General features: G+C 35.4%; 1 protein-coding gene across 5 annotated transcripts in view; it reads right to left on the minus strand.

Annotated features, from left to right (window-relative positions):
• LOC136036921 (ras-specific guanine nucleotide-releasing factor RalGPS2-like) overlaps nt 1-25802 on the minus strand; it is a 147499-nt gene that overhangs the window by 24049 nt on the left and 97648 nt on the right. For 3 of the 5 annotated variants that reach the window (XM_065719300.1, XM_065719304.1, XM_065719303.1), the window contains 4 exons: nt 21717-21857; nt 11307-11372; nt 3104-3226; nt 191-277 (listed from right to left, as the gene is read on the minus strand). In XM_065719300.1, coding sequence (XP_065575372.1) covers nt 191-277; nt 3104-3226; nt 11307-11372; nt 21717-21857 — 417 coding nt within the window. The remainder of the gene's footprint in view (nt 1-190; nt 278-3103; nt 3227-11306; nt 11373-21716; nt 21858-25802) is intronic. The other 2 variants (XM_065719301.1, XM_065719305.1) reach the window with 1 other exon arrangement.

Genomic DNA, 25802 nt, shown 5'->3' on the forward strand with positions numbered 1-25802 from the left:
CCCTTAACAACAAAATAAGACTCTTTTTCATGTATATAATTATATAATGTATTTATATTGAAACAAAAAGATCAGAAAAATTAAATATATCATATTCGAGGCAACAATTATAACCAATTAATTTAACGGATAGTTCCATGTCAATATGCAACGGAGAAAGACAATGTGCAAAAGGGAAAAAACAATTTACCTGTTGACAATAGCCCGAATCAATGCAGGAGAGCTTGGCGTCGAACTGGATGGCGAGGGAAGACTATTAGTAGCAGATGAAGAATAACTACAAAAGAAATCCACATAAATTAACAATAAATTTAACGAATAAAACACAAATCAGTAAAACACGCATTTGGGAGGCCTTCCGTTAAAAGAAAAATTTACTAGAATAGACTGTTTTTTTTCCTGAGTGTTCTAGTAATCCTCGAAGTTTTTTTTTCTGATTTGATGTTTAAATTATCCTTGTATTTTCCCCTCACTTATAAGCCAAGAAACTTTCGTTAAGATCCTGTGTCATATATTTAGAGTTTGTTTAATTCAATATGAATAAATTTTATTAGCGGGGTTTATTACGCAGAGCTATACATTTGGAGTAAGTGCAATGAATATAGTGCATACAAAGACACAAAAAACGGCCCCTACAAAAGGGATGGGGGGGGGGAGGAATCTACAAACATGGCCCTCTAAAAATTGGAACCAATGGAGTGGCAAATAGGCCTCCTACCCCACCCCTTTTTTCTCAAAATCGTCCGATCAAAACTATGAGAAAGCCACTTATACACAAAAAAAATTAATATGCAAATTTCGTTTTAATTATTCATGTGCGGAGAGGCAAAATCAAAACATGTATCAATTCAAAAAGTTCAGAAATTAAAGAAAAAAACAAAACAAGTTTTTTTTCAAATGAAAGTCAGGAACCAATGGAGTGTTCCCGACGGAGGAACAGGATTAGAGCTAAAACAGACTGTTAGATTTTTTGTATTTTTTTTCTTGGGCGGTAGAAAATTAATAAGACTGAGGTGGGTTAAAATAGCAAAACAAAAAAAAAATGCACAAATACCCGTTCAAATAGGGATAACTCCTTTTATCACAGTGAAAACAAAGACAAAATCTCTGGGTATTTCGGTTACATACACAGTGATCGTTATCAGCAGATAAACTAAAGTATCACAGTAAAAACAACGATATTCATACAGAACAACATAATTACATTTTGTTTAGTGCTCTTATTTTTTCAACACCATTCCGGAAGCAACTCTCCTTTACTTCCCAGTTTTCTGTTCATCAAACAGTTCGTGGTAATAAACTGTAGTAAGGAGCAACCCGGCTCAATAGTGACCAAAACTCTTAAAACACGGGATTTTGATACAAATAGATACATCAAAGGAATTGGATTCTTGTGCTGAATTTAAATAGATAAGTTTCATCAAATTTAGTCTTGCCAATCAAAAGTTAAGAGCCTAAGAAAATTCACCTTATTTCAGAGAATAGGGGAAACACCCCTTAAACGTCATAGTATCTTAACAAAAATAATAAAATCCCAGAATTTCATATTTTTTGCCAGAAAACCAATTACGGGTGCGTGTTTTTTTTTGTTCAATGGTGATCGTATCGACCCAGCGGTCCTAAAATGTCGCAAAAGGGCTCATTCTAACGAAAATTAAAAGTTCTAGTGCCCTTTTTAAGTGACCCAAAAATTGGAGAGCACCTAGGCCCCCTCCCACGCTCATTTTTTCAACAAGTCACCGGATCAAAATTTTGATATATCCATTTTGTTCAGCATAGTCGAAAAACCTGATAACTATGTCTTTGAGGGTGACTTACTCCTCCATAGTCCACGAAGGAGGGACTGCAAGTAACAAACTTTGAACATTGTTTACATATAGAAATGTTTATTGGGAAGTGTACAGACGTTTTCAGGGGGATTATTTCTGGTTGGGAGGAGGGGGTCAAGGGGAGGGGGCTACGTCGGTTGATCTTTCCATGGACAATTTATCATGGAGGAAGAGAAATTCCATGAAGGGGCCGCAGGATTTTATAGCATACTTTAAAAAAAACAATGAAAAAACTAATATGAAAACGTTTTTTCAATTGGATATAAGAAGCAGGATTAAAACTTAAAATAAGCAGAAAAGGTTCATCCCCTCCTAAATACCTCGCCCTTTACATTAAAGTATTTTTTGTAAGTTCAACTATTTATTCTACGACCTCTGTGATTCAGGGGTCATTCTTAAAGAATTGGGATAAAATTTAAGCTTTAGTCTAAAGAGCGAGGTATTGACGAGGGGCGAACCCTTTCATATCCGTAACAAAAATATACGAATATAGAAGCTCGTTACGTGAGTTAATTCGTAAGCTACATATATTTATCACTAGTAAAAACGTTCGTAAAAAAATTAAAAGTTCTAGAGTTAACCGAAAAATCGGAGGGCAAATAGGCCTCCTACCCCACCCTTTTTTTCTCAAAATCGTCCGATCAAAACTATGAGAAAGCCATTTAGCCACAAAAAAAATTAATATGCAAATTTCGTTTTAATTATTCATGTGCGGAGAGGCAAAATCAAAACATGTATTAATTCAAAAAGTTCAGAAATTAAATAAAAAAACAAAACAAGTTTTTTCAAATGAAAGTCAGGAGCGACATTAAAACTTAAAACAAATAGAAAATACTCCGTATATGAAAGGAGCTGTTCCCTCCTAAACGCCCCGCTCTTTACTCTAAATTTTTTTTATTGTTATAAAAAGTAGAGTTGTGAGGAAGGGACAAACTTTAGCGTAAAGAGCGGGGCGTTTAGGAAGGAAAAAGCCTCTTTCATATATGGAGTAATTTCTGTTCGTTTTAGGTTTTAAAACTTACTCTCCAATGAGATTTAAAGGGCAAAATTATTCTATTTTCCCTATTTTTGTCTTGAGCGGTTGAAAATGAACAAGTGACCCGGATAAAAAAATAATGAAATTTAAAGGGCAAAATTATTAGATTTTTTCTATTTTTATCTTGAGAGGTTGAAAATTAAAAAAACGAGTTGTCAAAAAAAAAAAAAAAAAAAAAAAAAAAAAAAAAAAAAAAAAAAAAAAAAAAAAAAAAAAAAAAAAAAAAAAAATCACTTACTCTCCAATGAGACTATCGTCAATGAGATGTCGACTATTCAATGAATCCTCTAAACTTGGTCGTAGCTCCTCCTCAAGGGAGAGCTTACCAAACCGAAGTTGATTCGTTAAAGGTTTAACAGTGCTGAAAAGATCAATACAATAAATAATGTATGTTGCATAAAGATCAGATCAGGGAAGTATAAATAAAAACAACGAACAAAAGAGCAATAAAACCGACATGTATTCCCATTATTTAATTACTGTCCAGTAATTAAAAAATTAAGAAATTAATTACTTGATTAGTCAGCTTTGTGAGTCTTATGCAAGGTTTAATGGTAAAAGGTTAGGTTATAAATCTCAGATATAGGTTAGAATCATAGAAATATAAATCTCAGAAATGCTCAACATTCATCATAAGTGCTTGGTGAATGTCAACAAACACATAGTCACTTGGTTTATGTCCGAAATATCTGTCAAATATCCTTATTTTGGACTTTCACCGGTGAATGTCAACATTCATCAAGTTTCGGGCTTTCGTCATAATATATACGCAGTTTCATACCATTCTGTTAATTGTGCAGAAGTCAAGAATTTAGGGACCTAATGACAAAACTAGATAAAGATAAACAATTAAAGACTTCAAAGATATAGGATAGGTGAACTGGCATCAACAGAAATAGTGACTTCGTAACCCCAGATTGCGAAGCAGGGACTAGACTGTCAATTCCAAACAACAGTGGGAACAATATGGGAACAACGGGAACGTTGATGGGAACAACAACGATTTTATGTCTTTCTTTGAAAGAAAAGCCACCGTTAAAACGAGGAGACAAAGCATGGATATACTCGTTAAGCTTTCACTGAAAAAGGTTCTTCAGCTGGTAACATTGATAGAAAAAAAAAAGTTTCTATCGCAGAAAAAGCCGGTTAATCATTAGTTGTAACAACTAAAGTATCAGCTGGAACGATGAATGGTGCTGGAGCAGAGGAATCTGCCTGAACAGTTCTTCCAGCTGCTTCAAAAGAAGCGGCTGTGCTTTGAGATAGTGGATACATGCCCAATTCATATGTATCTACTCGAAAACTAAAATGGATAAATAGAATTGTCTTATTCGTTCATTTATAGCAGCCAAAACACTCGACAAACTTGTAAACAAGTGTACCTAGGTACCGATACTTATCATGCCCCTTCTCTCCTGCCTCTAGCAATATGTGATGTTGCTTTCTTTTAATTGCTTGTTTTTGTTTATTTGCTTTTGTTGCTTTTGCTCATATTCTTATTTATAAGTGCCTGGGTTTAATAAAATTATGATCTCAAAAACATTAGTCAGAAGTGCAATCACCAATCAACCTAACGATAATAATCAACCTTTAAGTAACCACAGACAAGAAGACAGCCTTCACCATGGATGTTGAACAACCAAGCATCAACTGGAATGCCCCACGCCTGGCAGATGAATGGAGTAGATTTGAGAAATACGTAAATCTAATGTTTGATGGACCACTTTCAGGAAAGACAGAAAAATTAATGTGTGCATACCTCCTAATCTGGACAGGTAACAAGGCACGCAAAATCTTTGGAACATTCACATTCGCGGATCAAGAAAATAACGAAACTCAACCATACCTTACAAAATTCAGAGAATATGCTACACTAAGGGCAAACAGCTTGTTTGTTCGATTTGTATTCCGCAAGAGAGAACAGTTAGAAAACGAGAGTGTGGAAAACTTCATAACAAAACTGAAGAGACTGGTAAAACCTTGTGCATATACCAGCCCTGACAAAATAATGAGAGATTGTATAGTGTTGGCATCAGAGATACACGAATCAGAGAGCGTCTGATCGTGGAAGGAAAATCTCTTGCTCTACAAATTGCCGAGCAGAAGTGCCGTCCATACGAAATAGCCCAGTCACAGTTGCGAACATTTGAAGGAAAGGAATTTCAGATAAAAAAAGAAATTGACGCTATCCAGAAAAGCAAACGCTAAAAACCACCTAAGCAAGATGAAAGACACAAAACAGAACGAAAACCTAGGGAGTGTTACTTCTGTGGAGGAGCATATTCTCCAGCCCACGTGTGCCCAACTAAGGGAAACACCAAGTGCAACAAACTCAACCACTTTGCTCGATTGCGCAAAATTGCAAAAGGCGTTAACATTTTGACAGGTACAACCAACAGACGAGGTGTTTCTACATATGGTGGATCAGTCAGACAGCAGAGATGAGGCATTTATCACACTGAACTTAAACAATTCAAACTGGACACTGGGACTCAGGCAAATATACTTCCTGTTAAGTACTTTGACACCATAAAACCACCACCAGAAATCAAACCAACTGCCCAAAAACTAACAAGCTACTGTGGATCAAGAATCCCAGTCAGAGGAACATGTCAGGTCATGGGCAGCTACCAATCTCAAGTACCATTCAAGCTGCAGTTCTATACAGTCGAAATAGATTCTGTTCCTATGCCAGGTTCCTGATCTGATCTTAAGTATTGATCTGAATCTATTCAAACTGGTCCTGAATGTGAACAAACCCAAAAGACAAATATTAACACTATTGAACAATTCAAAGATGTATTCCAAGGCATAGGAAAACTTGAGGGTGAATACTACTTCCACCTGAAAGAAGGTGCCTTTCCGAAAGTTCATCCAGCCAGAAAGTCTTCTCTTTGAGATACACAAAAAACAGGAGCTCAATCGAATGGAACAAGAAGGAATCATTGAAGAAGTTACCACACCCAAAGAATGGGTAAATTCAATAGTAACTGTTGAAAAAAAGATGGCAGTCTGAGATAGACCCACTGATCTGAACAAGGCAATCATGCTCCCATTCTATCCCACACCTACACTTTAAGACGCAACTATATAATAACAAGGAGCCAAGTACTCTAGCAAGATGGTCGCCAGATCGGGCTATCGGTCACTCATTATAGACACAGAAGCTTCCCTTATGACAACCTTCAACACTATCTATGCAGATATGGCTTCAAAAGAATGCCATTTGGGACAGTACCAGCCCAAGATGAATTCCAAAGGAAAACTGAAGAAACATTTGAAGGTCTTGAAGGTTTTGTGGTGATTGTTGATGACCTATTAATCTACGCAGCAACAATTGAAGAGCTCGAAAATTGCCTCCTTGCTATCCTAGAAAGAGCAAGAATACACGGTGTCCGGTTAAACAAGGAAAAATGTACAGTGTACCATACTCTGGACATATCGTCAGCGCTAGAGGATTAAAACCTGACCCCGAAAAGCTGAGAGCCATCAACGAAATACCCAGCCCAACCAACAACGATGAGCTAGCTACTCTTCTTGGCATGCTAAACTTTTTAGCCAAATAAATACCAAACCTCTCCTCAACAAACAAGGAACTTCGTGACATGCAAAACAGAACAAGTTGATCTGGGGAGAAAAACACCAAGAAGCCCCGAGGGAAATAAAAAAATAAAAGTGTCAAATCTATCTTTCTTTGACCCATCATGCAGCTCCATTGATCTCACAGTTGATACCTCTTCCCACGGTCTCGGAGCATACCTGTCATGTATTAACAATGTCACTGCTTATGCCTCTAGATCCTTGAACAAGACTGAGCAGAAGTACTCTCAACTACAGAAGGAGTTATATGCAATTGTATTTGGTTGTTAGCACTTCCACCACTATCTCTGTGGCAGAAAAATGAATGCCACAACTGACCACAGGCCCCTGGAAAACATAGTCTCCAAGCCCCTACAGAAAGCACTAGCAAGAATTCAACAGATGCTGCTACAGATCAAACCTTATGACCTGACGCTCACCTACCGACCTGGCACTGACATTCCAGTTGCCGACACTCGGTCTAGGCTACATTTGCCAGACACCGATGAGATATTACATCAAGAGTTCAAAATCTACATCCATCAGATTTTGAGATTCCTTCCGGTCAGTGATGCAAAGCTAGGAGAAATTGCAAAAGAAAAATGCAAAGACCCCCAGCTCAGCCAACTAACAAATACTATCAAAATTGGAGGACCAAAAACTCGGAAGCTCTGCAGCAATGATCTCTTGTCCTACTGGACAATAAAATATGAACTAACAGTTGACGGCGGCCTCATCCTCAAGGGAGAAAGAATACTTGTACCTGAAAAGCTGACCTCAAAAATTCTGAACCAGTAACACACTTGCCACTTCGGCATTGAAAAAACGAAACAGGAAGCAAGAATGATCGTCTACTGGCCAGGCCTGAATGCAGACAATGAAAGAATCGTTCTAAGATACTCTGCATGTCAGAAAGTCGGAAACAGCAACCAGAAGGAGCCCCTCATATCCACAGATATATTGTTGCTACCCAAGAGGCACATTGCTATAGACATCTTTACCTGAAAAGGTTCAAACTACCTGATCCTTGTTGACTACCACAACAGGTTCTTTGAAGTGGACAAGCTGAAAAATATGACTACAAGCGAGGTCATCTCAAAACTGAAAGCACACTTCGCCAGACATGGCATACACTTCTCCCTCATGTCAGACAATGCTACTCAGCACACATTACCCGAGTTTCAAAAATTCACAGAGGGCTGGGGAATCCAACATCAGATCTCAAACCCTCACTTCCCACAATCAAACGGCCTTATGAGAAAACAGTCAAGACGTGCAAGCAGACTATGAAAAGGCTGTGGAAACAGGCGACGACCCTTATCTAGGACTTCGCGACTACAGGAATACTCCAGTGGATAGATTCGCTACTCCCTCACTGTTGTTGATGGGCCATGTGATCCACCATCTCATGTGTGCCTAAGCAACTGGTCAAGAAGTTCGTATTTACCCCTAAATTCGTCCAGCACCACCAAGCAGCACAAGCGCAGCAGAGGGCGTACCATGACCTGCACACAAAGCTACTGAGACCACTCCATTGAGGTGACACAGTACGTCCTAGAAATACATCCAGATGGCATCTGGGAGAGCGCCCAAGTGGTTAGCTCGGCAGCTATCCTCAGGTCATACTGGGTTTTGCCCGAAACGGGCACGGCTTTAAGAAGGAATAGGCTGCATATCAGGCCACTTCATATCCCACAATCAAGCCCCACACTGAACCAAAGTACTGAACCCCTTGAGAATGGACAATTTGCAAATATCCCAATTCCCTAAAATCACAGCAAACCCACCATCCTACAGATGCCACCTAGTTCCTGCTCAACCGTGACGCAAGCAGGCAGGATAGTGAAGCCGCCCTCTCTCCTGAATCTATGATAGTGCTATAATAAGGGCAAGCTAGAAGTGTACCAGTGCTTATCAACATTGTTTTCATGAACAGGCGAAAACGCAGCATAGCGCCGTCTGACCGTGAAGTTTCATTCTCTACATTGATGTTGATTTTCTGGTGTATTGTTTTTTTTTTGCTTCCTCTTGCGTTCGTAGCGGTGAAAAGAGGTGTGAGCCAAACGCACCTCTTTAAAGCTATTGTGCAAGAAAAATAAACGCATTTGGGAGAAAGAGAATGTAGTAATATGTGATGTTACTTTCTTTTGCTTGCTTACTTTGGTTTATTTGCTTGTGTCGCTTTTGCTTATATGCTTTATTTATAGGTGCCTGAGTTTCATAAAAGTATAATCTGAGAAACATTACACTCCCCCTGTCATCCACACTAAAGCCTTTGGTTATAAGATGAAGACCTATGTGATGCAGCAGCAATGCACAAGAAAAAAGGTACTTAAGCCGAATCGGACGTCAAATCGACGTTTAAGTTTTTTTCAGAGACAGGTAGCAAGCCTGCCACCTAACCTTGCGGTAGCAGGAATTGAGCCCTGGACCCGATGTTGCCACCCCTAGTGATTTATCACTATTACTAGTGATTTTTTATATTGTCAAAACTGAAAAATTTCTAAATTTCAACAAAAATCACTAAATTATTGATAAAAATCACTAAATAAACCAGGAAATCAATAGTGATTTTTTGTCACCGGATGGCAGCCTTGCCTGGGCCCTGTATTAGAAACAATATCTTACGACTGAATATAGCACTGGAGCTGGACACAATATTGGCTGAAAAACCCAGAAAAAAAAATGTCATATGTAGAGCGCTAGAATGATAAAAATTCAAAATTTTTATCTGGTAAAAATATAGATCTGACAAAGACCCTTTATCATTCGAAACAGCAAAAAATTAGGCAGTATGATCAAATCCATCCATAAATTTTGCTTAAATGTACCATGAACAGTGAAAATTAATCTGATTGTTTAAATTGGTTAAGCAGAAACTTAAACAACCATATATCTTAAAAAATTATGAAAAGTCACGAATACAATTTTTAAAGAAAAAGAACATATGCAATTTCGTGGTCTTTGGTAGAAAAAACTTTAAAAGCAAAGAAACATAAAAAATCGCTTAAAAAAACCTTCACAAGAAGAATGCTGCCACCACCACAGTATAAACAGGTAAATAAAATAAGTGCCATGGAAAATAGAAGATTTCAAATATTGAATCATTCAAATCACCTCAATCAAATCATTCAAATCAATTCAGCAATAGTGCAATCAACACAGTATGTATAAGATTATGAACAGCTACATGAAAAAAGTGAAATCTAAAAAGGAATGGATTTCGAGTTTTGGAATTATTCAAATCACTAGCAGTAAAAGAAGATCGTTTTTTTTATGTTGCCATCGAAACAGACTGAACGAAGATAATAAAATAATCTATCACAAAATAAGTTTTTTGCAATATATTTCAAAAATTATCCTGATCGGAATTTAGCAGGTCAATTTTTCAACTAAATAACTTCAAGATAAAACGAATTGGCTATTCCAGCAACAGATGATTTTGATATGTTACAGAGACCTTAACTGCGGTGGGAAACCAAAACATGGTTCCCACACATCATCACACATTATCATGATCACTTAAATAGTGCCAGAGTGCCACCAATACTATGTGCAGCTACTTGACTGGAGCGCCAAAAGGCTAAATAGGATTGAGGAATAACTTTCTACAACGCTGCCAGGTGCATTAGCTGCTGCCTGATAGCAGCAGCTTAAAAGCCAGCGTATTTACAGGAAGCTACGTAGAACTATACACACGTTACATTTTTTCTTTACTCAGAGAGAGAGAAAAGAGAAAGAAATTAATAAAGAAAGAAAGAAAGAAAGAAAAAAAAAAGAGAGAGAGAGAGAGAGAGAGAGAGAGAGAGAGAGAGAGAGAGAGAGAGAGAGAGAGAGAGAGAGAGAGAGAGAGAGAGAGAGAGAGAGAGAAAGAGAGAGAGAATGATAAGAAAGTCTCCTGAAAAAACGTAAGGCCATCATCCAACTTTATCTTCATTTTAATAAAGGTAAATTTTGAAAATTTAGTTTTTGTTTAGCCAAACTTTTGCAAATAAAAAAACATGATATAAATTCAAAATTTAATGAAGTGTCCATTTTTTCTCATCAGAAATAAATAAAACCAAAACCAAGATGAAATAAGCAGAAATAAAAATTTTTCCGTAGAATACTAAATCCTTTAGCCCATCATCCCATTCCATATTTAGCACGCATCGACCATTGGTTCATTTAAACTTCTGAACTACTGAACTTTTAAACTTCTGAACTTCTGAACGTATTTGTGAACGTTCCTTGGAACTCTAAAATGCATTATAAAATGATGTTGTTGTATAAAAATGTAAAATAGAATATATTGAAAAAAAGAAAAAAATTTAAAGCCGTTCGCTTCCTTGTTCCTTGCCTTGACATGCAAAATATAACCCCTAAGATTGCGATATAACACCAAGAGAGGCAGCTACCTAAGAGACATGAGGTAGCAGAGATCTCACTTTTTTTTGGCAATATATTTTTAAGGTTAAAAATTAAGTTTTTATTACAGTTAATACAGTTTATTACTTTATAGTCATATAGTGAATATAACAATATAATATAGTTAATAATAGTAAAAAAACATTTTTAAGGTTAAAAATAAGTTGGGTAGCACAAGACCGAAGAACAGTTTTTTCAGTTTTTTCCTATATTTGCCAATCTATTACCCTTTTATTCATTCGTAAAAATTCATAAATAAAACAAATTATTTGATTAAAAAGCATAACAAATTAAAATATAAACTAGACTGTGAATAGAATTCATAAAAGGAAGACGAAACAAAAGATGAAGACTGAAAGAGCGATAAGGTTAAAAAGCGCCTTAAGTTCAGCTGCATTGACCTTTTATGTCCAAACATGCTATTGAATTTTAAGCTAAAATGGCACAAGACTCACTAAGATCTCCGACCAAGAAACCGTTGCTGGCAAGATGAATTACGGGGTAAGCTGATACTCCTATACCTAAGACAAAACAAAACTAATTATAACTCAGTATTAGGGTACAAAAACCAAAATTTGACAGTCCAGACAAAGTTCCTTGATTCAAGTATAAAAGAGAAAGAAATTTAGAACCAACACACAAAAGCCAAAATTTGAAAACAAAATACAAAATTGAAAATTTAACGATTCAGAAAAATTCCCTTGATTGAATTATAATATAACTAAAATATACAACCAAAATACAAAACCAAAATCTAACAATCCTGAAAAAGTGCTTTTATTTAAGAAAAAAAGAGCCAAAATTTAATCTAAAATAGAAAAACCAAAATTTGATGACCAGAAAATGTCCCTTCATTTAAGTGTAATAAAACCAAAATTTATAAGCAACATTTAAAAACCAAAATTTGACGATCGAGAAAAAGTTCCTTTAGTTAAGTGTAATAGAACCAAAATTTACAACCAAATTACAAAAACCAAAATTTGACGATTCAGAAAAAGTCCCTTCATTTATGCATAAGAGAACAAAATTCACAACCAAACTACAAAACCAAAATTTGATGATCCAGAGAATTCCCTTGACTTACCATTGAAATTTAAAACCAAAATACAAAAACCAGAATTTAACAATCCAAAAAGAGTTAATTTGAGGATATTGGAACCAAAATTTACAAAAAAAAAACAAAATCCAACGATCCAGAAGGAGTCCCTTTATTTAAGTATAGCAGAACAAAAATTTTTAGTCAAAATACAAAAACCAAAATTTAACAATCCAGAAAAAGTACATCCATTTAAGGATAATAAAACCAAAATTTAAAAGGAAAAATTGAAGATCCAGAGGAAGACCGTTTATTTAGGTATAATAGAAGGAACATGACAAGAGTTTCTGTAATATCCGACAAAAATTTTGAGACAAAACAATGACAATAATTTGGAAATCTAGTTTCGTAAATATGACTCACAATCGAAGATATTTAACCTTATTTAGCCTAAATGAGAAATTTGTCCAATGTAGATATTTTCCTGCTCGCATCTTGTAATATTTCCCCCCGCAGTAGTTGAGACACATTTAAGGCGATATATCAAGGCTAGCAGAAAAACTTAAACTTTTTTCATTTATCTCCGAAAAAGTGTTAAAATTTAAGACTCCATTTAGTTCTGATTTTTGATGAGCTCAGTAGTTTTAATGGTCATAAATTTGGGCGTTTTGAATTTTTTTAATTCGTCAGTATGGAAGTAGTAAAAAAGATTTCGAAGATTTTTATAAATTTGGGCGTTTTGAATTCTTTTTAGTTAGTAAGTGCGGATGAGGTAAAAAAGATTATGAAGATTTTTCATAAATTTGGGCGTTTTGAATTCTTTTGATTAGTTAGTACGGATAAAGATTTTGAAGATTTTCATAAATTTGGGCGTTTTGAATTCTTTTTTAATTAGTAAGTCCGGATGAAGTAAAAAAGATTTTGAAGATTTTCATAAATTTGGACGTTTTGAATTCTTTTTTAATTAGTCAGTATGGATGAAGTAAAAAAGATTTTGAAGATTTTCATAAATTTGGGCGTTTTGAAATCTTTTAATTAGTCAGTACGGATGAAGTGAAAAGGATTTTGAAGATTTTCATAAATTTGGGCGTTTTAATTTCTTTTTAATTAGTTAGTGCGGATGAGGTAAAAAAGATTTTGAAGATTTTTCATAAATTTGGACATTTTAAATTCTTTTTAATTAGTTAGTACGGATGGAGAAAAAAGATGTTGAAGATTTTCATAAATTTGGGCGTTTGGAATTCTTTTTAATTAGTTAGAACGGATGAAGTAAAAAAGATTTTGAAGCTAATGCAGCTTCCATGAAGTTCTCAATGAATTGCAGTTTTTCCTTCTTATTATATGAAAGAAATGGGGAACCGGATAAATTATTAATATTAATTAATATTAATATTAATTATTAATATTATTAATTAATATTAATATAAATTATTAATAATAAAATTATTTAGCGAAAAATGCAATCACTGGATAAACTTTAACTGTATATGAAATCTTATAATTGTCTATACATCTTATAAACATTATATTTTTTTATAAATCGTATAATCTTATAATTTTATAAATTGTAAATTATGACTTAATTGCATAAAACTATAAAAAATTAATATAATTATAAATATGTTTATAATTATAAACGTAATTATAAATATGTTTATAATTATAAACGTAATTATAAATCAAAATCACATCAGAATCACAGATAGATTTCAGCTGTTTATCACGAGGTGACAGCAAACACTTTACGCTATATCTAGTCTAAAACGTAGTAGTGATTCCCTATATAGTGATTCACTAGGTAGTCATTCGCTACGTAGATGTGTAGTGATTCACTAGGCAGTAATTCAAAATGCAGGTGTCTAGTGATTCACTAAGTAATGATTCGCTATGTAGATGCGTAGTGATTCACTAGAGAGTAATTCAAAATGTAGGTGTGCAATAATACTAGGCAGTGATTCGCTAAGTAGATGTGTAGTGATTCACTAGCTGAAGCAAGAAATAAATGAAGAGAAAAAAAAATCGCGTGCACAAGCACTTTATTGCACATACCGACTTTTAGTAATAATTCTTTAGTTCTTCATCTACTAGTGGAATAACCTATTCTATTTTTTTAGAGAAATGGTAGTTGTACATGAATTCTGTTGCTCAAATGTAGAAACTGGTTTTAGCAATGCTTTGTTACTTGAACATTAGATTGTTAAAGATTTCATTCTTATTTCTAAACTAATCATTAAGCAGTGCTGGTTTAAAAGATTTAGTCAAGCCTAGTCAAAGTTAGGTCTCAAGCAGAATTCACATGAATGATATTCCGTCCATATTTTGGACGTTTTGAGCCTAAAAATTGAAAAAAAATATGTCAGTTTTTCCAGTTTTGCGACAGTAAAACCAATAAATATTTTTAGAAAGTTCATAATGTACCAACAAACGCAAAAGTTTGACTCTTTCTCTCAACTCTGCTTTTTAAAACAGTAAAAAACTTTAGCATAAAGAGCGGGGCGTTCATGAGGAAGCAGCCCCTTTCATATACGAAGTAAATTCTGTTCGTTTTAAGTTTTAATTTCGCTCCTTACTTTCAGCTAAAAAAACCTGTTTTTTCATTTTATTTCTGAAAGTTTTTGAATCAATGCATGTTTTGATTTTGGGTCTCCGCAGAGGAATAATTAACACGAAATTTGAAAGTTTTTTTTTGTCTAAATGGCTTTCTCATAGTTTTGATCGAATGATTTTTGAGAAAAAAAAGGGAACGGCGGAGGAAGCCTAGTTGCCCTGCGATTTTTTGGTTACTTAAAAAGGCAACTGAAACTTTAAATTTTTTACGAATGTTTTAATTAGTAAAAGATAAACGTAACTTATAGATTAGCTTACGTAACGAGCTTTTGTAATCTCATGTTTTTATTACATATATGAGGGGTTCATCCCCTCCTCAGTACCTCGCTCTTTACACTAAAGATTAAATTTTGTCCCAATTCATTAAGAAAGACCCCTGAATCACAAAGGCCGTAGAATAAATAGTTGAAATCAGTGAAATAGTGAGCCCCTCATATGCGTAATAATTTCTGTTCTTTTTAAGTTTTAATGCTACTCCTTACTTCCAGTTGAAAAAACTTTTCGTATTTATTCTTTCATTTTTTTTTTAATAATGCAAGAAAATCCTGCACTCCCTTCATGGAAATTTTCTTCCTCCATGACAAATTCCGAGCTTTTGTAATCTCATGTTTTTATTACATATATGAGGGGTTCATCCCCTCGTCAGTACCTCGCTCTTTACACTAAAGATTAAATTTTGTCCCAATTCATTAAGAATGACCCCTGAATCACAAAGGCCGTAGAATAAACAGTTGAAATCAGTTGAAATAGTGAGCCCCTCATATGCGTAATAATTTCTGTTCTTTTTAAGTTTTAATGCTGCTCCTTACTTCCAGTTGAAAAACTTTTCGTATTTATTTTTTTATTGTTTTTTTTTTTAATAATGCTAGAAAATCCTGCACTCCTTTCATGGAAATTTTCTTCTTCCATGACAAATTCCTCGATGGAAAGTTCCCCAAGCATATCCCCCTCTTGTCCCCCAACCTAAAAATCCCCCTGAAAACGTCCTTACACTTCCCAATTAGTATTACTATATGCAAGCACTGGTCAAAGTTCGTAACTTGTAGCCCCTCCCACGGGGACTGTGGGGGAGTAAGTCGTCTCAAAAGACATAGTTATAAGGTTTTTCGACTACGCTGAATAAAATCTCAGAATTTTTATCCGTTGACTTTAGGAAAATAATTAGCTTGGGAGGGGGACTAGGTGCCCTCCAATTTTTTTGGTCGCTAAAAAAGGGCACTAGAACTTTTCATTTCCGTTAGAATGAGCCCTCTCGCAAGATTATAGGACCACTGGGTCAATACGATCACCCCTGGAAAAAAAAACAAAAAACAAACAAATTCCATATTTTTGTAGATGGGATCTTGAAACTTAGACAATTATGTTCTCTGATACGCTGAATCTGATAATACGATTTTCGTTAAGGTCCTATGATTTTTAAGGGGTGTTTCCCCCTATTTTTTAAAATAAGGCAAATTTTCTCAGGCTCGTAACTTTTGATGGGTAAGACTAAACTTGATTAAATTTATATATTTAAAATCAGTACTAAAATGCGATTCTTTTGATGTAGCTATTGATGTCAAAATTCCATTTTTTAGAGTTTTGGTTACTATTGAGCCGGGTCGCTCCTTACTACAGGTCGTTACCACGAACTGTTTGATAAGCGTAGTTCAGCGTCTCAGCTAACAGTGTTTCAACAATATCTGCAAGAATGCGACTGGACAAGTATATATAGTCGTCCTTTATATATTACATCCGGGGAAGTTAAACATAGCACGGTATATCAGATGATGGATGCTCAATGGTGTCAATTATTTTTTCCATATTACATCCGGGGAGGTTAAACATAGCCAAATATGTAGGGTAATGGATGCTCAATGGCGTCAGTTGAGAGTATTTAGGGGGAGGGGGGTCAAATGTATATCTCAGATTCTAGGAGTAGGGGGAAAATTCGACGTTTTTTATTTTTCAAAGAAAATACCAAAAAAGGAATTTTTCAATAAATATATCTCCCTCCTCTAGTAAAGGTATCAAACAAATCTTTCTGAGCTTTGATACAGGTAAAAAAGAGAGTCAAATAAAAGTTGAGAGCATAGGGAAGGAATAAAAACTGAAGTATAGCAATAAGTATAAAACGCACAGTTCAACCTTCATAAACATCAGTCAAGAGAGTGAAATAAATGGTAAAAAGAATAAAAAAAAGAAAAGAGAAACTACAAAGGAGTAGAATTGGCACAATTTGACTAAAGCGTATTTAAAAGTGAAGTATATGAAGTATAAAAATGATACAAAGATGGATGGGGACGTAAATGTTAAAACTACCACCAATCGATAATAGTTGCTGATCAGTTTGGCAACATTTCAGATTTTTGTGGCCTCAAAATGGCCACAGAGTTACGTTGCAACATCAATGCATTTGTATTATAGGAAGAGAAACCAGTCCAGTTTTTGTAAGGACTTTATGAGCAGCTTTGAGCAACTAAACTATTATCCTAAAAAGGCTTATTCTTACGGATTTACGACATTTCGTTGAGTATTGAAAAAATAGAAAATAGCTATGAGATAGCCACTTGACTATACTAGATAGCCACTATAGCCACTAGCTATGAGACTAGCCACTTGAGATAGTGCCTCCAATATACCTATATTTGTCTTGGAAAAATTAGTTTCTCTGAAAGCTCCCTGAAAATTAACGTTTGAGAAAGTTAGCGGTTTACATTTAGTGTTAAAGTTTGTACATTTATGAACGTCAACTTTCGAAGGGATTTCGAAAAAAAACAACTAAATTTTCTTGCGATGAATTAAGGAGTAATCTAAAAATTCAGGGATTTTAAAGTTCGAAATTTAATTAAAAAACTAACGCTTGAAATTTAAATTTCTATGTTTAAAATTAAGAGCTGAAAGTTAACGATAATGAAAATAAATGATTTGCATTTCTTGTTAACGTTTGTGAATTTACGAACGTTCATTATAGCAACAATTTTGAAAACTCCAATTTTCTTTCGATCAATTATGGATAAATCTACAAAACTCGAGGATTTTAAAATTCAAATTTTGCTGCAAAAAAATTAACGTCTACGAAAATTAGCAGTTTACGTTTCGCGTTAACTTCTGAGTATTTACGAATATTAATTTTAGGGGAGATTTTGAAGAGCCCAATTTCCTTTCAAGGAGTTAAATGGAAACCATAAAAAATTTGGCTGTAATAGAAGTAAAGATTGGAACATTCTATGACAGTAACAATATATTTATGCGTTTTAATTTATTTATGTATTTTGTAATTATGTAGATAAATTAAAAAAATATTTAAGTGATTTGTGTTTACTGTTCTTTTTTACTGTGGAGATTTATTTTGTGGTTTATTTTTGTTTCAATTTGTTGTTGTTGTATGTTTGTATTCGCTTTTTCTTTGCCTGATTATAATTTGTATCTATACAACGGATTAACGTTTGAATCAAATTTACGACGCTTCTGGACTACTAAGGATCTTGCGTATTATAAAATCGTATATGTTTGTTTCCATATTTATTATATTTATAGCATATATGCATTACTGTAACATTAGTGTTTATTCTTTTTTTATTTATTTTTTTTGCTCAATTCTCCTTCCTTTTTTGTATATGACGAATTTTCCACTGATAATTATAATAATGTTAACTGCTACTAAACGTCTACTCTATTAAATCCCATTACAAAAAAGATTTCCCGCTAAGTAGGTCTAGATACGCAGCCTTTGACAAATGTATGTTAACATCTACCATACAAAAAAAACACAAATTAGGCTACTTTCATAGTCGAAGATAAAATACTCGTAACTCGAAATGATTTTCTGATTATATTTTACCTCTGTAAGCTGAAGTGAATCGCAAATCACATTTGTAACTCGAAATTCAGTAGATAAGTCACCATTTAATTTTCAATTTACCTCCCTAAGTCAAAGTTTACCTCTGTATCTCAAATTTTTTTAAACGGACCTCTGCTAGTCGAAACCCTGATATGCAGTTTGCGATGTGTAAATTTTGATATCTATTAATGTGGTGTCAAGTTCAAGTTCTATTTATTTTCATAAAATAACAATAACAAAAACAATATCCCAAAGGGCTCAATGGCCCGTTATTTGAGAAACGGGATACAATAAATAAAGAAATAAAACTTGTCTTAAACATACTAACCAACATCTAAATATAAATATGTAAGGAAAAGAAATTAACTCACCGGCAATCCCCACGAAACAGCGACCCTCACATCACCCGATAATAAAATACAAATTAAAATTCTCGCGTCATTGAGGATACAACACCAACAAAACAACAACCCAAAAAAGAAAAAAAAAATAAACCATAAAAAACATTTAATAAGAAGCCTTTAATAAGAAACTTTTCATCTGTCTCTTAAAGGAGCCAAGTGTTAGTGACTGCCAGATCTCAGCGGGAACCAAGTTCCAAGCACGTCCCACAGTCACAGCCAGGCCGAAGTCTGAACGAACCGAGGGACTAGCTGGAATCATCACATCCTCCCGGTTACGAATGATATACAAATTTACTTCCCCTACTAGTTTAAGCAGTCCCGAAATACAACATGGGAGACCTCCCTGGAAGTATTGATATGCCAACGAAGATGGAGATAAAACATAAATATCTTTATTTTTGAGGAGGTCAATAATCTATTATTGACATTTGGAAGTCAAGTCTTGATATGTCAAGTCAATAATACACTAACAAAGTTATTCCTAACTTGGTAATCGCTGTGAGGAGTAAATTTAGCGATTTTGTAAACCTGTAACTCGAATTTTCATTTGGCTTATCTCTATAAGTCGTTTCCTTTATAAGTCGAATTTTATGTAGAAAGATCTCTACAGCTGGAACTATGCATAAGTCGAACTATATGTATATCGAAGAGAAATTGTAGTCCCATTAATTTCGAGTAAGCAAGAGTGGACTGCATAAGCATTGCACTGTTCTTGAGGAGATTTCAAATAAAATTCTACCAGAGCCGTTTAATCAATTGTTCTCTGTGTTCGTCTCACAGAACACAAGGAACACCTCTGCAAATTCAAACTTTAAAGTACATAAGATTTGCTAAACATCAAGCTCAAAGAAAGAATATTATTGCACGAAATCATGCACATATTAAAGTTAAAAAAATGTTGTTTGACATAGCTTAATGTAGTTAAAAGTTTAATAGTTTAAAAATATTCAGCAAAGAAAAAAATTACCCTATACGATTGTCTTCAACGATATTTTATTAAGGTGTCACACCGCTTCACTTTGGTTGATTATGCCAGGCAGGAATAAGACGAAATATAGAGAAAACATTATAAAAATCCCTTGAAGACAAATGAAGTGTAATCTAGACTCGGATACTGTTTTTTAGAAGAAAAAGAGAAAAATTGAGATGACTAGGGCTGATGAAGGATAACAGATTGCCGAAGATTTTCCTTTTCGGCCAACCGTCTAGGGCTAAACGGAAAGCAGGTTGTCCGCAGTTGGGGTGGGAGGTAGTCATATAAAAAGATTTAAGGGGAATAGAAACTTCCTGGGAGGGTGTAAAGAGGGAGGCTTTGAATAAATTCGGATGGAGGAGCAGCTATATTTGCGAAAAAAAACCTCAGCTGGTTTGGTACTGCAGTGAGTTATTAGTAGTAGTATTAAATCAAGAGAGAGATAAGCCTTTGACTCATCAAAGTGCTAAGATCTTGCTTCTTTCGGACCATTATTTGTTTTTTGCTTCATCAAAGTGTCAAGATTTTACACCTCACTAACAAGAGAACATTGAATGGAGAACCATAGAATACCAAAAATATACACAAGTCCGACGTTTTGTAATATCTGAAACAAATATGACAATTTTTACCTAAAAAGCTTTCTTTCTCAAACCGTATACCTGCCCCTCACCAAGGGATGTTTTCATGTTTACCCTCATAATAAATAGTGGCCCCCCTCGATCTGGTAGGTGTAGGATATGCTTAAATTGAGGGTTGTAAAGTTTTGTGTTATGAGCTCAGATTACTGTCAAAGCGGCGTTATGGGTGTTCTAAACATGACAAACATAAGCACTATCCATTAAGATGGATTTATTGTCACCTTCAGTACTTGTAATTTCCGTTCTAATTCACCAATATTCCAATGCTAAGTGTATAAGCAATATTCCAGAGCTCCATATAAATCGGCTCATCACTGTGAAGGTTAGTTCTTTCCGAATGGCAATCTTAACTCCGCTTGTACGAAAGTATAGCCAGTCCATGGCTGCACTAAAAAAAGGAAAAAGCATGGAAAAAGGAGGAAGGTTAGGCAGAGGATTCGCGTCTCTTTCCCGTCAAAATCAACCAGCGATTGAAACATCGATGGAGAATATGACCCCTCAGATCACAAGAACAAGGAATCGCCCCCAGACTGATTTTATGGACAAGAAACGGCCTTTTAGATTTGGCTTTTGGAATGTACGGAGGAGGTCCAGAGCAAAACCGAGCAGGTCTTGTAAGAAGTAGCCACCTATAATCTCGACATAATAGCACTGTCAGAAGCGAGATGGACCAGTTTTGGCAATGAGACATTTGATAATGGCCAAACAATATTCTACATTGGACATGAAAAGAAACGGGAAGCACGAGTCACAATGTTAATGTCCCGAAAGGCAACAAAATCCCTCATCAGCTGGACCCATGTCAATGAAAGAGTAATGTTCGTGAGGTTACAGGGGCACCACATTAAAATGACTGTAGTCGCCTGCTATGTACCGACGAATTATGCGGAAGAGGTGGTTAAATTTTTATGACACTTTACATCGGCTCATCACCGTGAGCAGTGAAACTAATCGCTCACGTGAAACTAATCGTGAAGATTAGTTTTGCCTGAATAATAATCCCATCAAAGTCCTTAGACCGCTGATCAGAGCAGAATGAATGAAGATTTTCCAAAATAACGGTCTAAGAAGTAAGATCAGAGTCCTCACAAATCATTTCCTGTCAAAAGATTTTAGCACGTTGATGAATAAAGAACGAACCAAGTGCTCTCATTCGTTCGATATTTTTGTTCATGGGATCAACTGACCTTACAGAGCCCCTTCATGCCTTGACTTCATCCAAGGGCTGGTTTGTTAATGGTTTTTGAACCTGATTCCAAAAATGAGAAAATGAACATTAGGCGAATCGGATGAGCTTTTAAATATCTCTGAAGATTAGGATATAGCAGGAGTACTGTTGTCAGCGCCAGACCCTCCAAAGAAAAAGAAAAAAAAAACTTACTTTGATCCAACACTGGATGACTTTTTATGACCACGTATAAACCGGGCACTGTTCAGACTAGATTTACTTGGAGATTCATCAGGTGTATTGGGTTTGGATTGAGATGTCCGAGATTCATTTGGTTCGAGTTTCAAAGATCGCCTTGAAATAGAAATGAAAATCAAATAACAGTCGATAGGTAGGAAACAGAGAGAAAGAGAGAAAGAGAGAAAGAAAGAAAGAGAGAGAGAGAGAAAGAGAAAGAGAAAGAGAGAGAGAGAGAGAGAGAGAGAGAGAGAGAGAGAGAGAGAGAGAGAGAGAGAGAGAGAGAGAGAGAGAGAGAGAGAGAGAGAGAGAGAGAGAGAGAGAGAAAGAGCGAGAGAGAGAGAGAAGAGAGAGAGAGAGAGAGAGAGAGAGAGAGGAGAGAGAGAGAGAGAGAGAGAGAGAGAGAGAGAGAGAGAGAGAGAGAGAGAGAGAGAGAGAGACCTTAATCTAATCAATTAGTTCAGACTTTTAGTTTGTGTTAATGTTATAACACAATTAAGGCTAAGGACGGAACCTTATCATTTGGTATTACTACTACTGCTAGTATTAACAATAACTCACTGCAGCACCAAAACATCTGAGGTCAACACAGCTGCAGACACTCCTGAACCTCGTCACTCTATTTAAAGCTTGATTTTTGCCCCTTCCCACGCAGTTCTAATCTTCTCTAAATCCTTTCTTAAGACATCTTTCTACCTCATTCAGGAACGACCTGCTTTCAGTTGCCCCCAGATGGATAAACAAAAGGCACGATCTTGAGCACCTTCATCCGTATAAGATTGCCCAAGAAAGTGGGATTGAACCATATTTTGTACAGCTAATTGTTTAGATACGATCAGTCAAACGATGACCCAACCCTATCCTTAGACAATTCCCTTGGGGAACATTCGATAAATTCTTCTCAGCCAGTGGCGATTCTGTACTGTCTTGCGCCCCGGGCAAAACCTTGATGAGCAACTTTACCCCTGACTCCCAAAAACTTTCATGCCAAATTTTGCATTTATCTTTTTCTACTTCAGCCTCTGCAAAATTATTAATTATCTCGTTAGGATTCGTGATTAAGATATGGGAAAATAAAATTTCGGATTCAGTTTGCTTATATTTACTCCCAACTGTAACCCCCACTTCATTTTACTATAAATGAAATGTCAAAATTAAAAAATTATTATAACCGTTACATTATTTATTTGACATTTTGCAACCTCAAAATCCCTGTGTGCCCCCCTCTGTCCCATCTAAAGCCACCTCTGCATATATTTATAGAAGAGCTCATGTTTTAGAGCCATAAACGATTATTTGAGCCATCAACCATAAAAAAAAATCATAATATTCTAAATTAGTTCGCAGACTCATCCTACAATTTTTCAAAACATTTTTAGCTGTAAAAGAAATAAAAAACAAAAAAAATTGAAGAAAAAAGTTGTGACTTGGCAAATCCACTCTTTATATCTTCACCACATCTGCCATGTTTATTGACAATATTACCCAGGTTAGTGAAGCTATCAACTTGATTCATTTCCTAGTTACCTCTTCACTTCCCATTCGGTACCTCTTCACCTCTCATTCAGTACTTCGTTACCTCTCATTTGGTACTTCGTTACCTCTTCATCTCTCCTTCTGTATCTCGTTATCTCTTCACTCGCTTCACCTCTCATTAGGTATTATTGTTCACACAATATTGTTCAAAGGAGAGTTAATTTTCAGAATAATAAAAAAAGTTATCCCTGGCACCCCATTTCTCTGGCTTCTATGGCAGTTACCCCCTTTAATCTCCCTTCTACGTCTTTTACAACAAAATAATTTATATCAACTAGCTGGAAGCTGACTTACCAGCTGCTCTTTACAGCAGAGGGTGTCCCTCGTGTTTATGCAGCGTCAAACGTTTAAGTGCTGTGATTATAGTTCATACTATAGAGTAAGAAACGGCTTAATGATGATTTATGTGACAATTTCAATGTTTTTGGCGCTATTTTAAGGCTTATAGAGGCAGAGGATGCTGTTCAGAGACTACCTCCAAGACCACCTTGGAGGGTTAGCTCACTAGTCACTGAAAGATCTGAGAAGAGGCAACAAAATGCTTTTAAACTCTCAAATTTTGCATTGTCAAATTTAGTTAAAATTATTTCTCTTTCAAAGTTGTTTGTTTGGCAATTACAATTAAGTGCTGTAAAGGGAGATACTACTAGCTACAGAACTAGATAAAATGTAAAGAACGTTAAAAGCATGTTAAGAGCACGTTCTTTAATTTTTTCACAATGAAGTTATGCTTTGATGCTTACGAAAATCGTAGATATAGCAATTTCCTTTCAAATGAGCCTTTATATAACTCTCTATGATACTCCAGTGCCCCGTTACCACTGAAGAAAACGGAAAGAAAAAGACAGAGGACACATCAGTGGTATCTATGCATAAAAAGGGTTTTCCTTGTTGTTAAAGTGATTTTCTTATGATGCTCCAGTGCCCCGCTACCACCGAAGAAAACGGAAGGAAAAAGACAGAAGTCACATCAGTGGTACCCATGCAAAAAGGGTTTTCCTTGTTGTTCAAGTGTATTCCTTATGATATGTCAGTGGCCAGCTACCACCGAAGAAAACGGAAGGAAAAACACAGACACATCAGTGGTACCAATGCAAAAAAAAAAGATTTTCCTTGTTCTTCAAGTGATTTTCCTTATGATACTCCTGTGCCCCGCTACAACTGAAGAAAACGGAAGGAAAAACACAGACACATCAGTGGTACCAATGCAAAAAAAAAAAAATTTCCTTGTTCTTCAAGTGATTTTCCTTATGATACTCCTGTGCCCCGCTACAACTGAAGAAAACGAAAGGAAAAAGACAGAGGACACATCAGTGGTCCCCATGCAAAAAAAGAAATTTTCCTTGTTGTTCAAGTGATTTTCCTTATGATACTCCAGTGCCACACAACCACTGAAGAAAACAGAAGGAAAGACAGAGAACACATCAGTGGCACCCATGCAAAAAAAAAAAGGATTTTCCTTGTTGTTCAAGTGATTTTCCTTATGATATTCCAGTGCCTCGCTACCACTGAAGAAAACAGAAGGAAAAAGACAGAGGACACATCAGTGCTACCCATGCATAAAAAAGATTTTCCTTGCTGTTCAAGTGATTTTCCTTATGATACTCATGTGCCCCGCTACGACTGAAGAAAACGGAAGAAAAAAGAGAGGACACATCAGTGGTATCCATGCAAAAAAAGGATTTTCCTTGTTATTCAAGTGATTTTCCTTATGATACTCCAGTGCTCCGCTAACAATGAAGAAAACGGAAGGAAAATAGAGGACACATAAGTGCTACCCGAAGGTCGGTAAGTGAAGCTGTGGCAATTCAAGTAGTATACTTTTCGTTTTTACTTGACACCATTTTTTAGGGTTTTCGGGCTATTTTTCAAAATTCCCATATATTGGTTTTCAAAACAACATTTTAATATTAAGACTAATCAAGATAACAGCTACCATTCGTAAATCAGCTATAAATGTTTTTTTTTGGTTACCATGAGCTAAAATTTCTGGTTACCATGGGCCATGTTCATATTTTACTGGGCGAATTTTAAAAGATAGCCTGAGAAGCCTCCAAAAATGGCGTTACACCGAAATAAAATATATACCATTCTTATTTTCGTTGTCAAAACACAATACGGAAAAGTTACAGCACTCCACCTTGAACAACAAGGAAAATCACTTTTTTCCAAGATTTTTACTCTGAGATACAGTAGAAAAAAATAAACCACGTGGGTTATAATTAGACACATTATGACGCAAAACATGACAATTCATCCCTAATAAAGAATTACTACAGTACAGCGGCTATCAGACTCTCTTCTAGAGGAAGAGGATCAAAGTTTAGTCGCTCTGTAGCAATTTCCTTATTTAGTTCTGAAAAATCAATTGATTCGTAATCTCTTTTGAACAAGTAATCCCATTAGAATAAGTAGAAAAAAATATTTTTCCAGTTTCGCGATTTTAAATTAACAACGTGTAGGACAAAATAATTAAAACTCCACAATTCTATTTTTTTATTTTTGCGACTGCCTTCCGATGTTCCG

Source organism: Artemia franciscana, chromosome 16 (assembly GCF_032884065.1).
Source record: "Artemia franciscana chromosome 16, ASM3288406v1, whole genome shotgun sequence".
Taxonomy (NCBI): Eukaryota; Metazoa; Arthropoda; class Branchiopoda; order Anostraca; family Artemiidae; genus Artemia; species Artemia franciscana.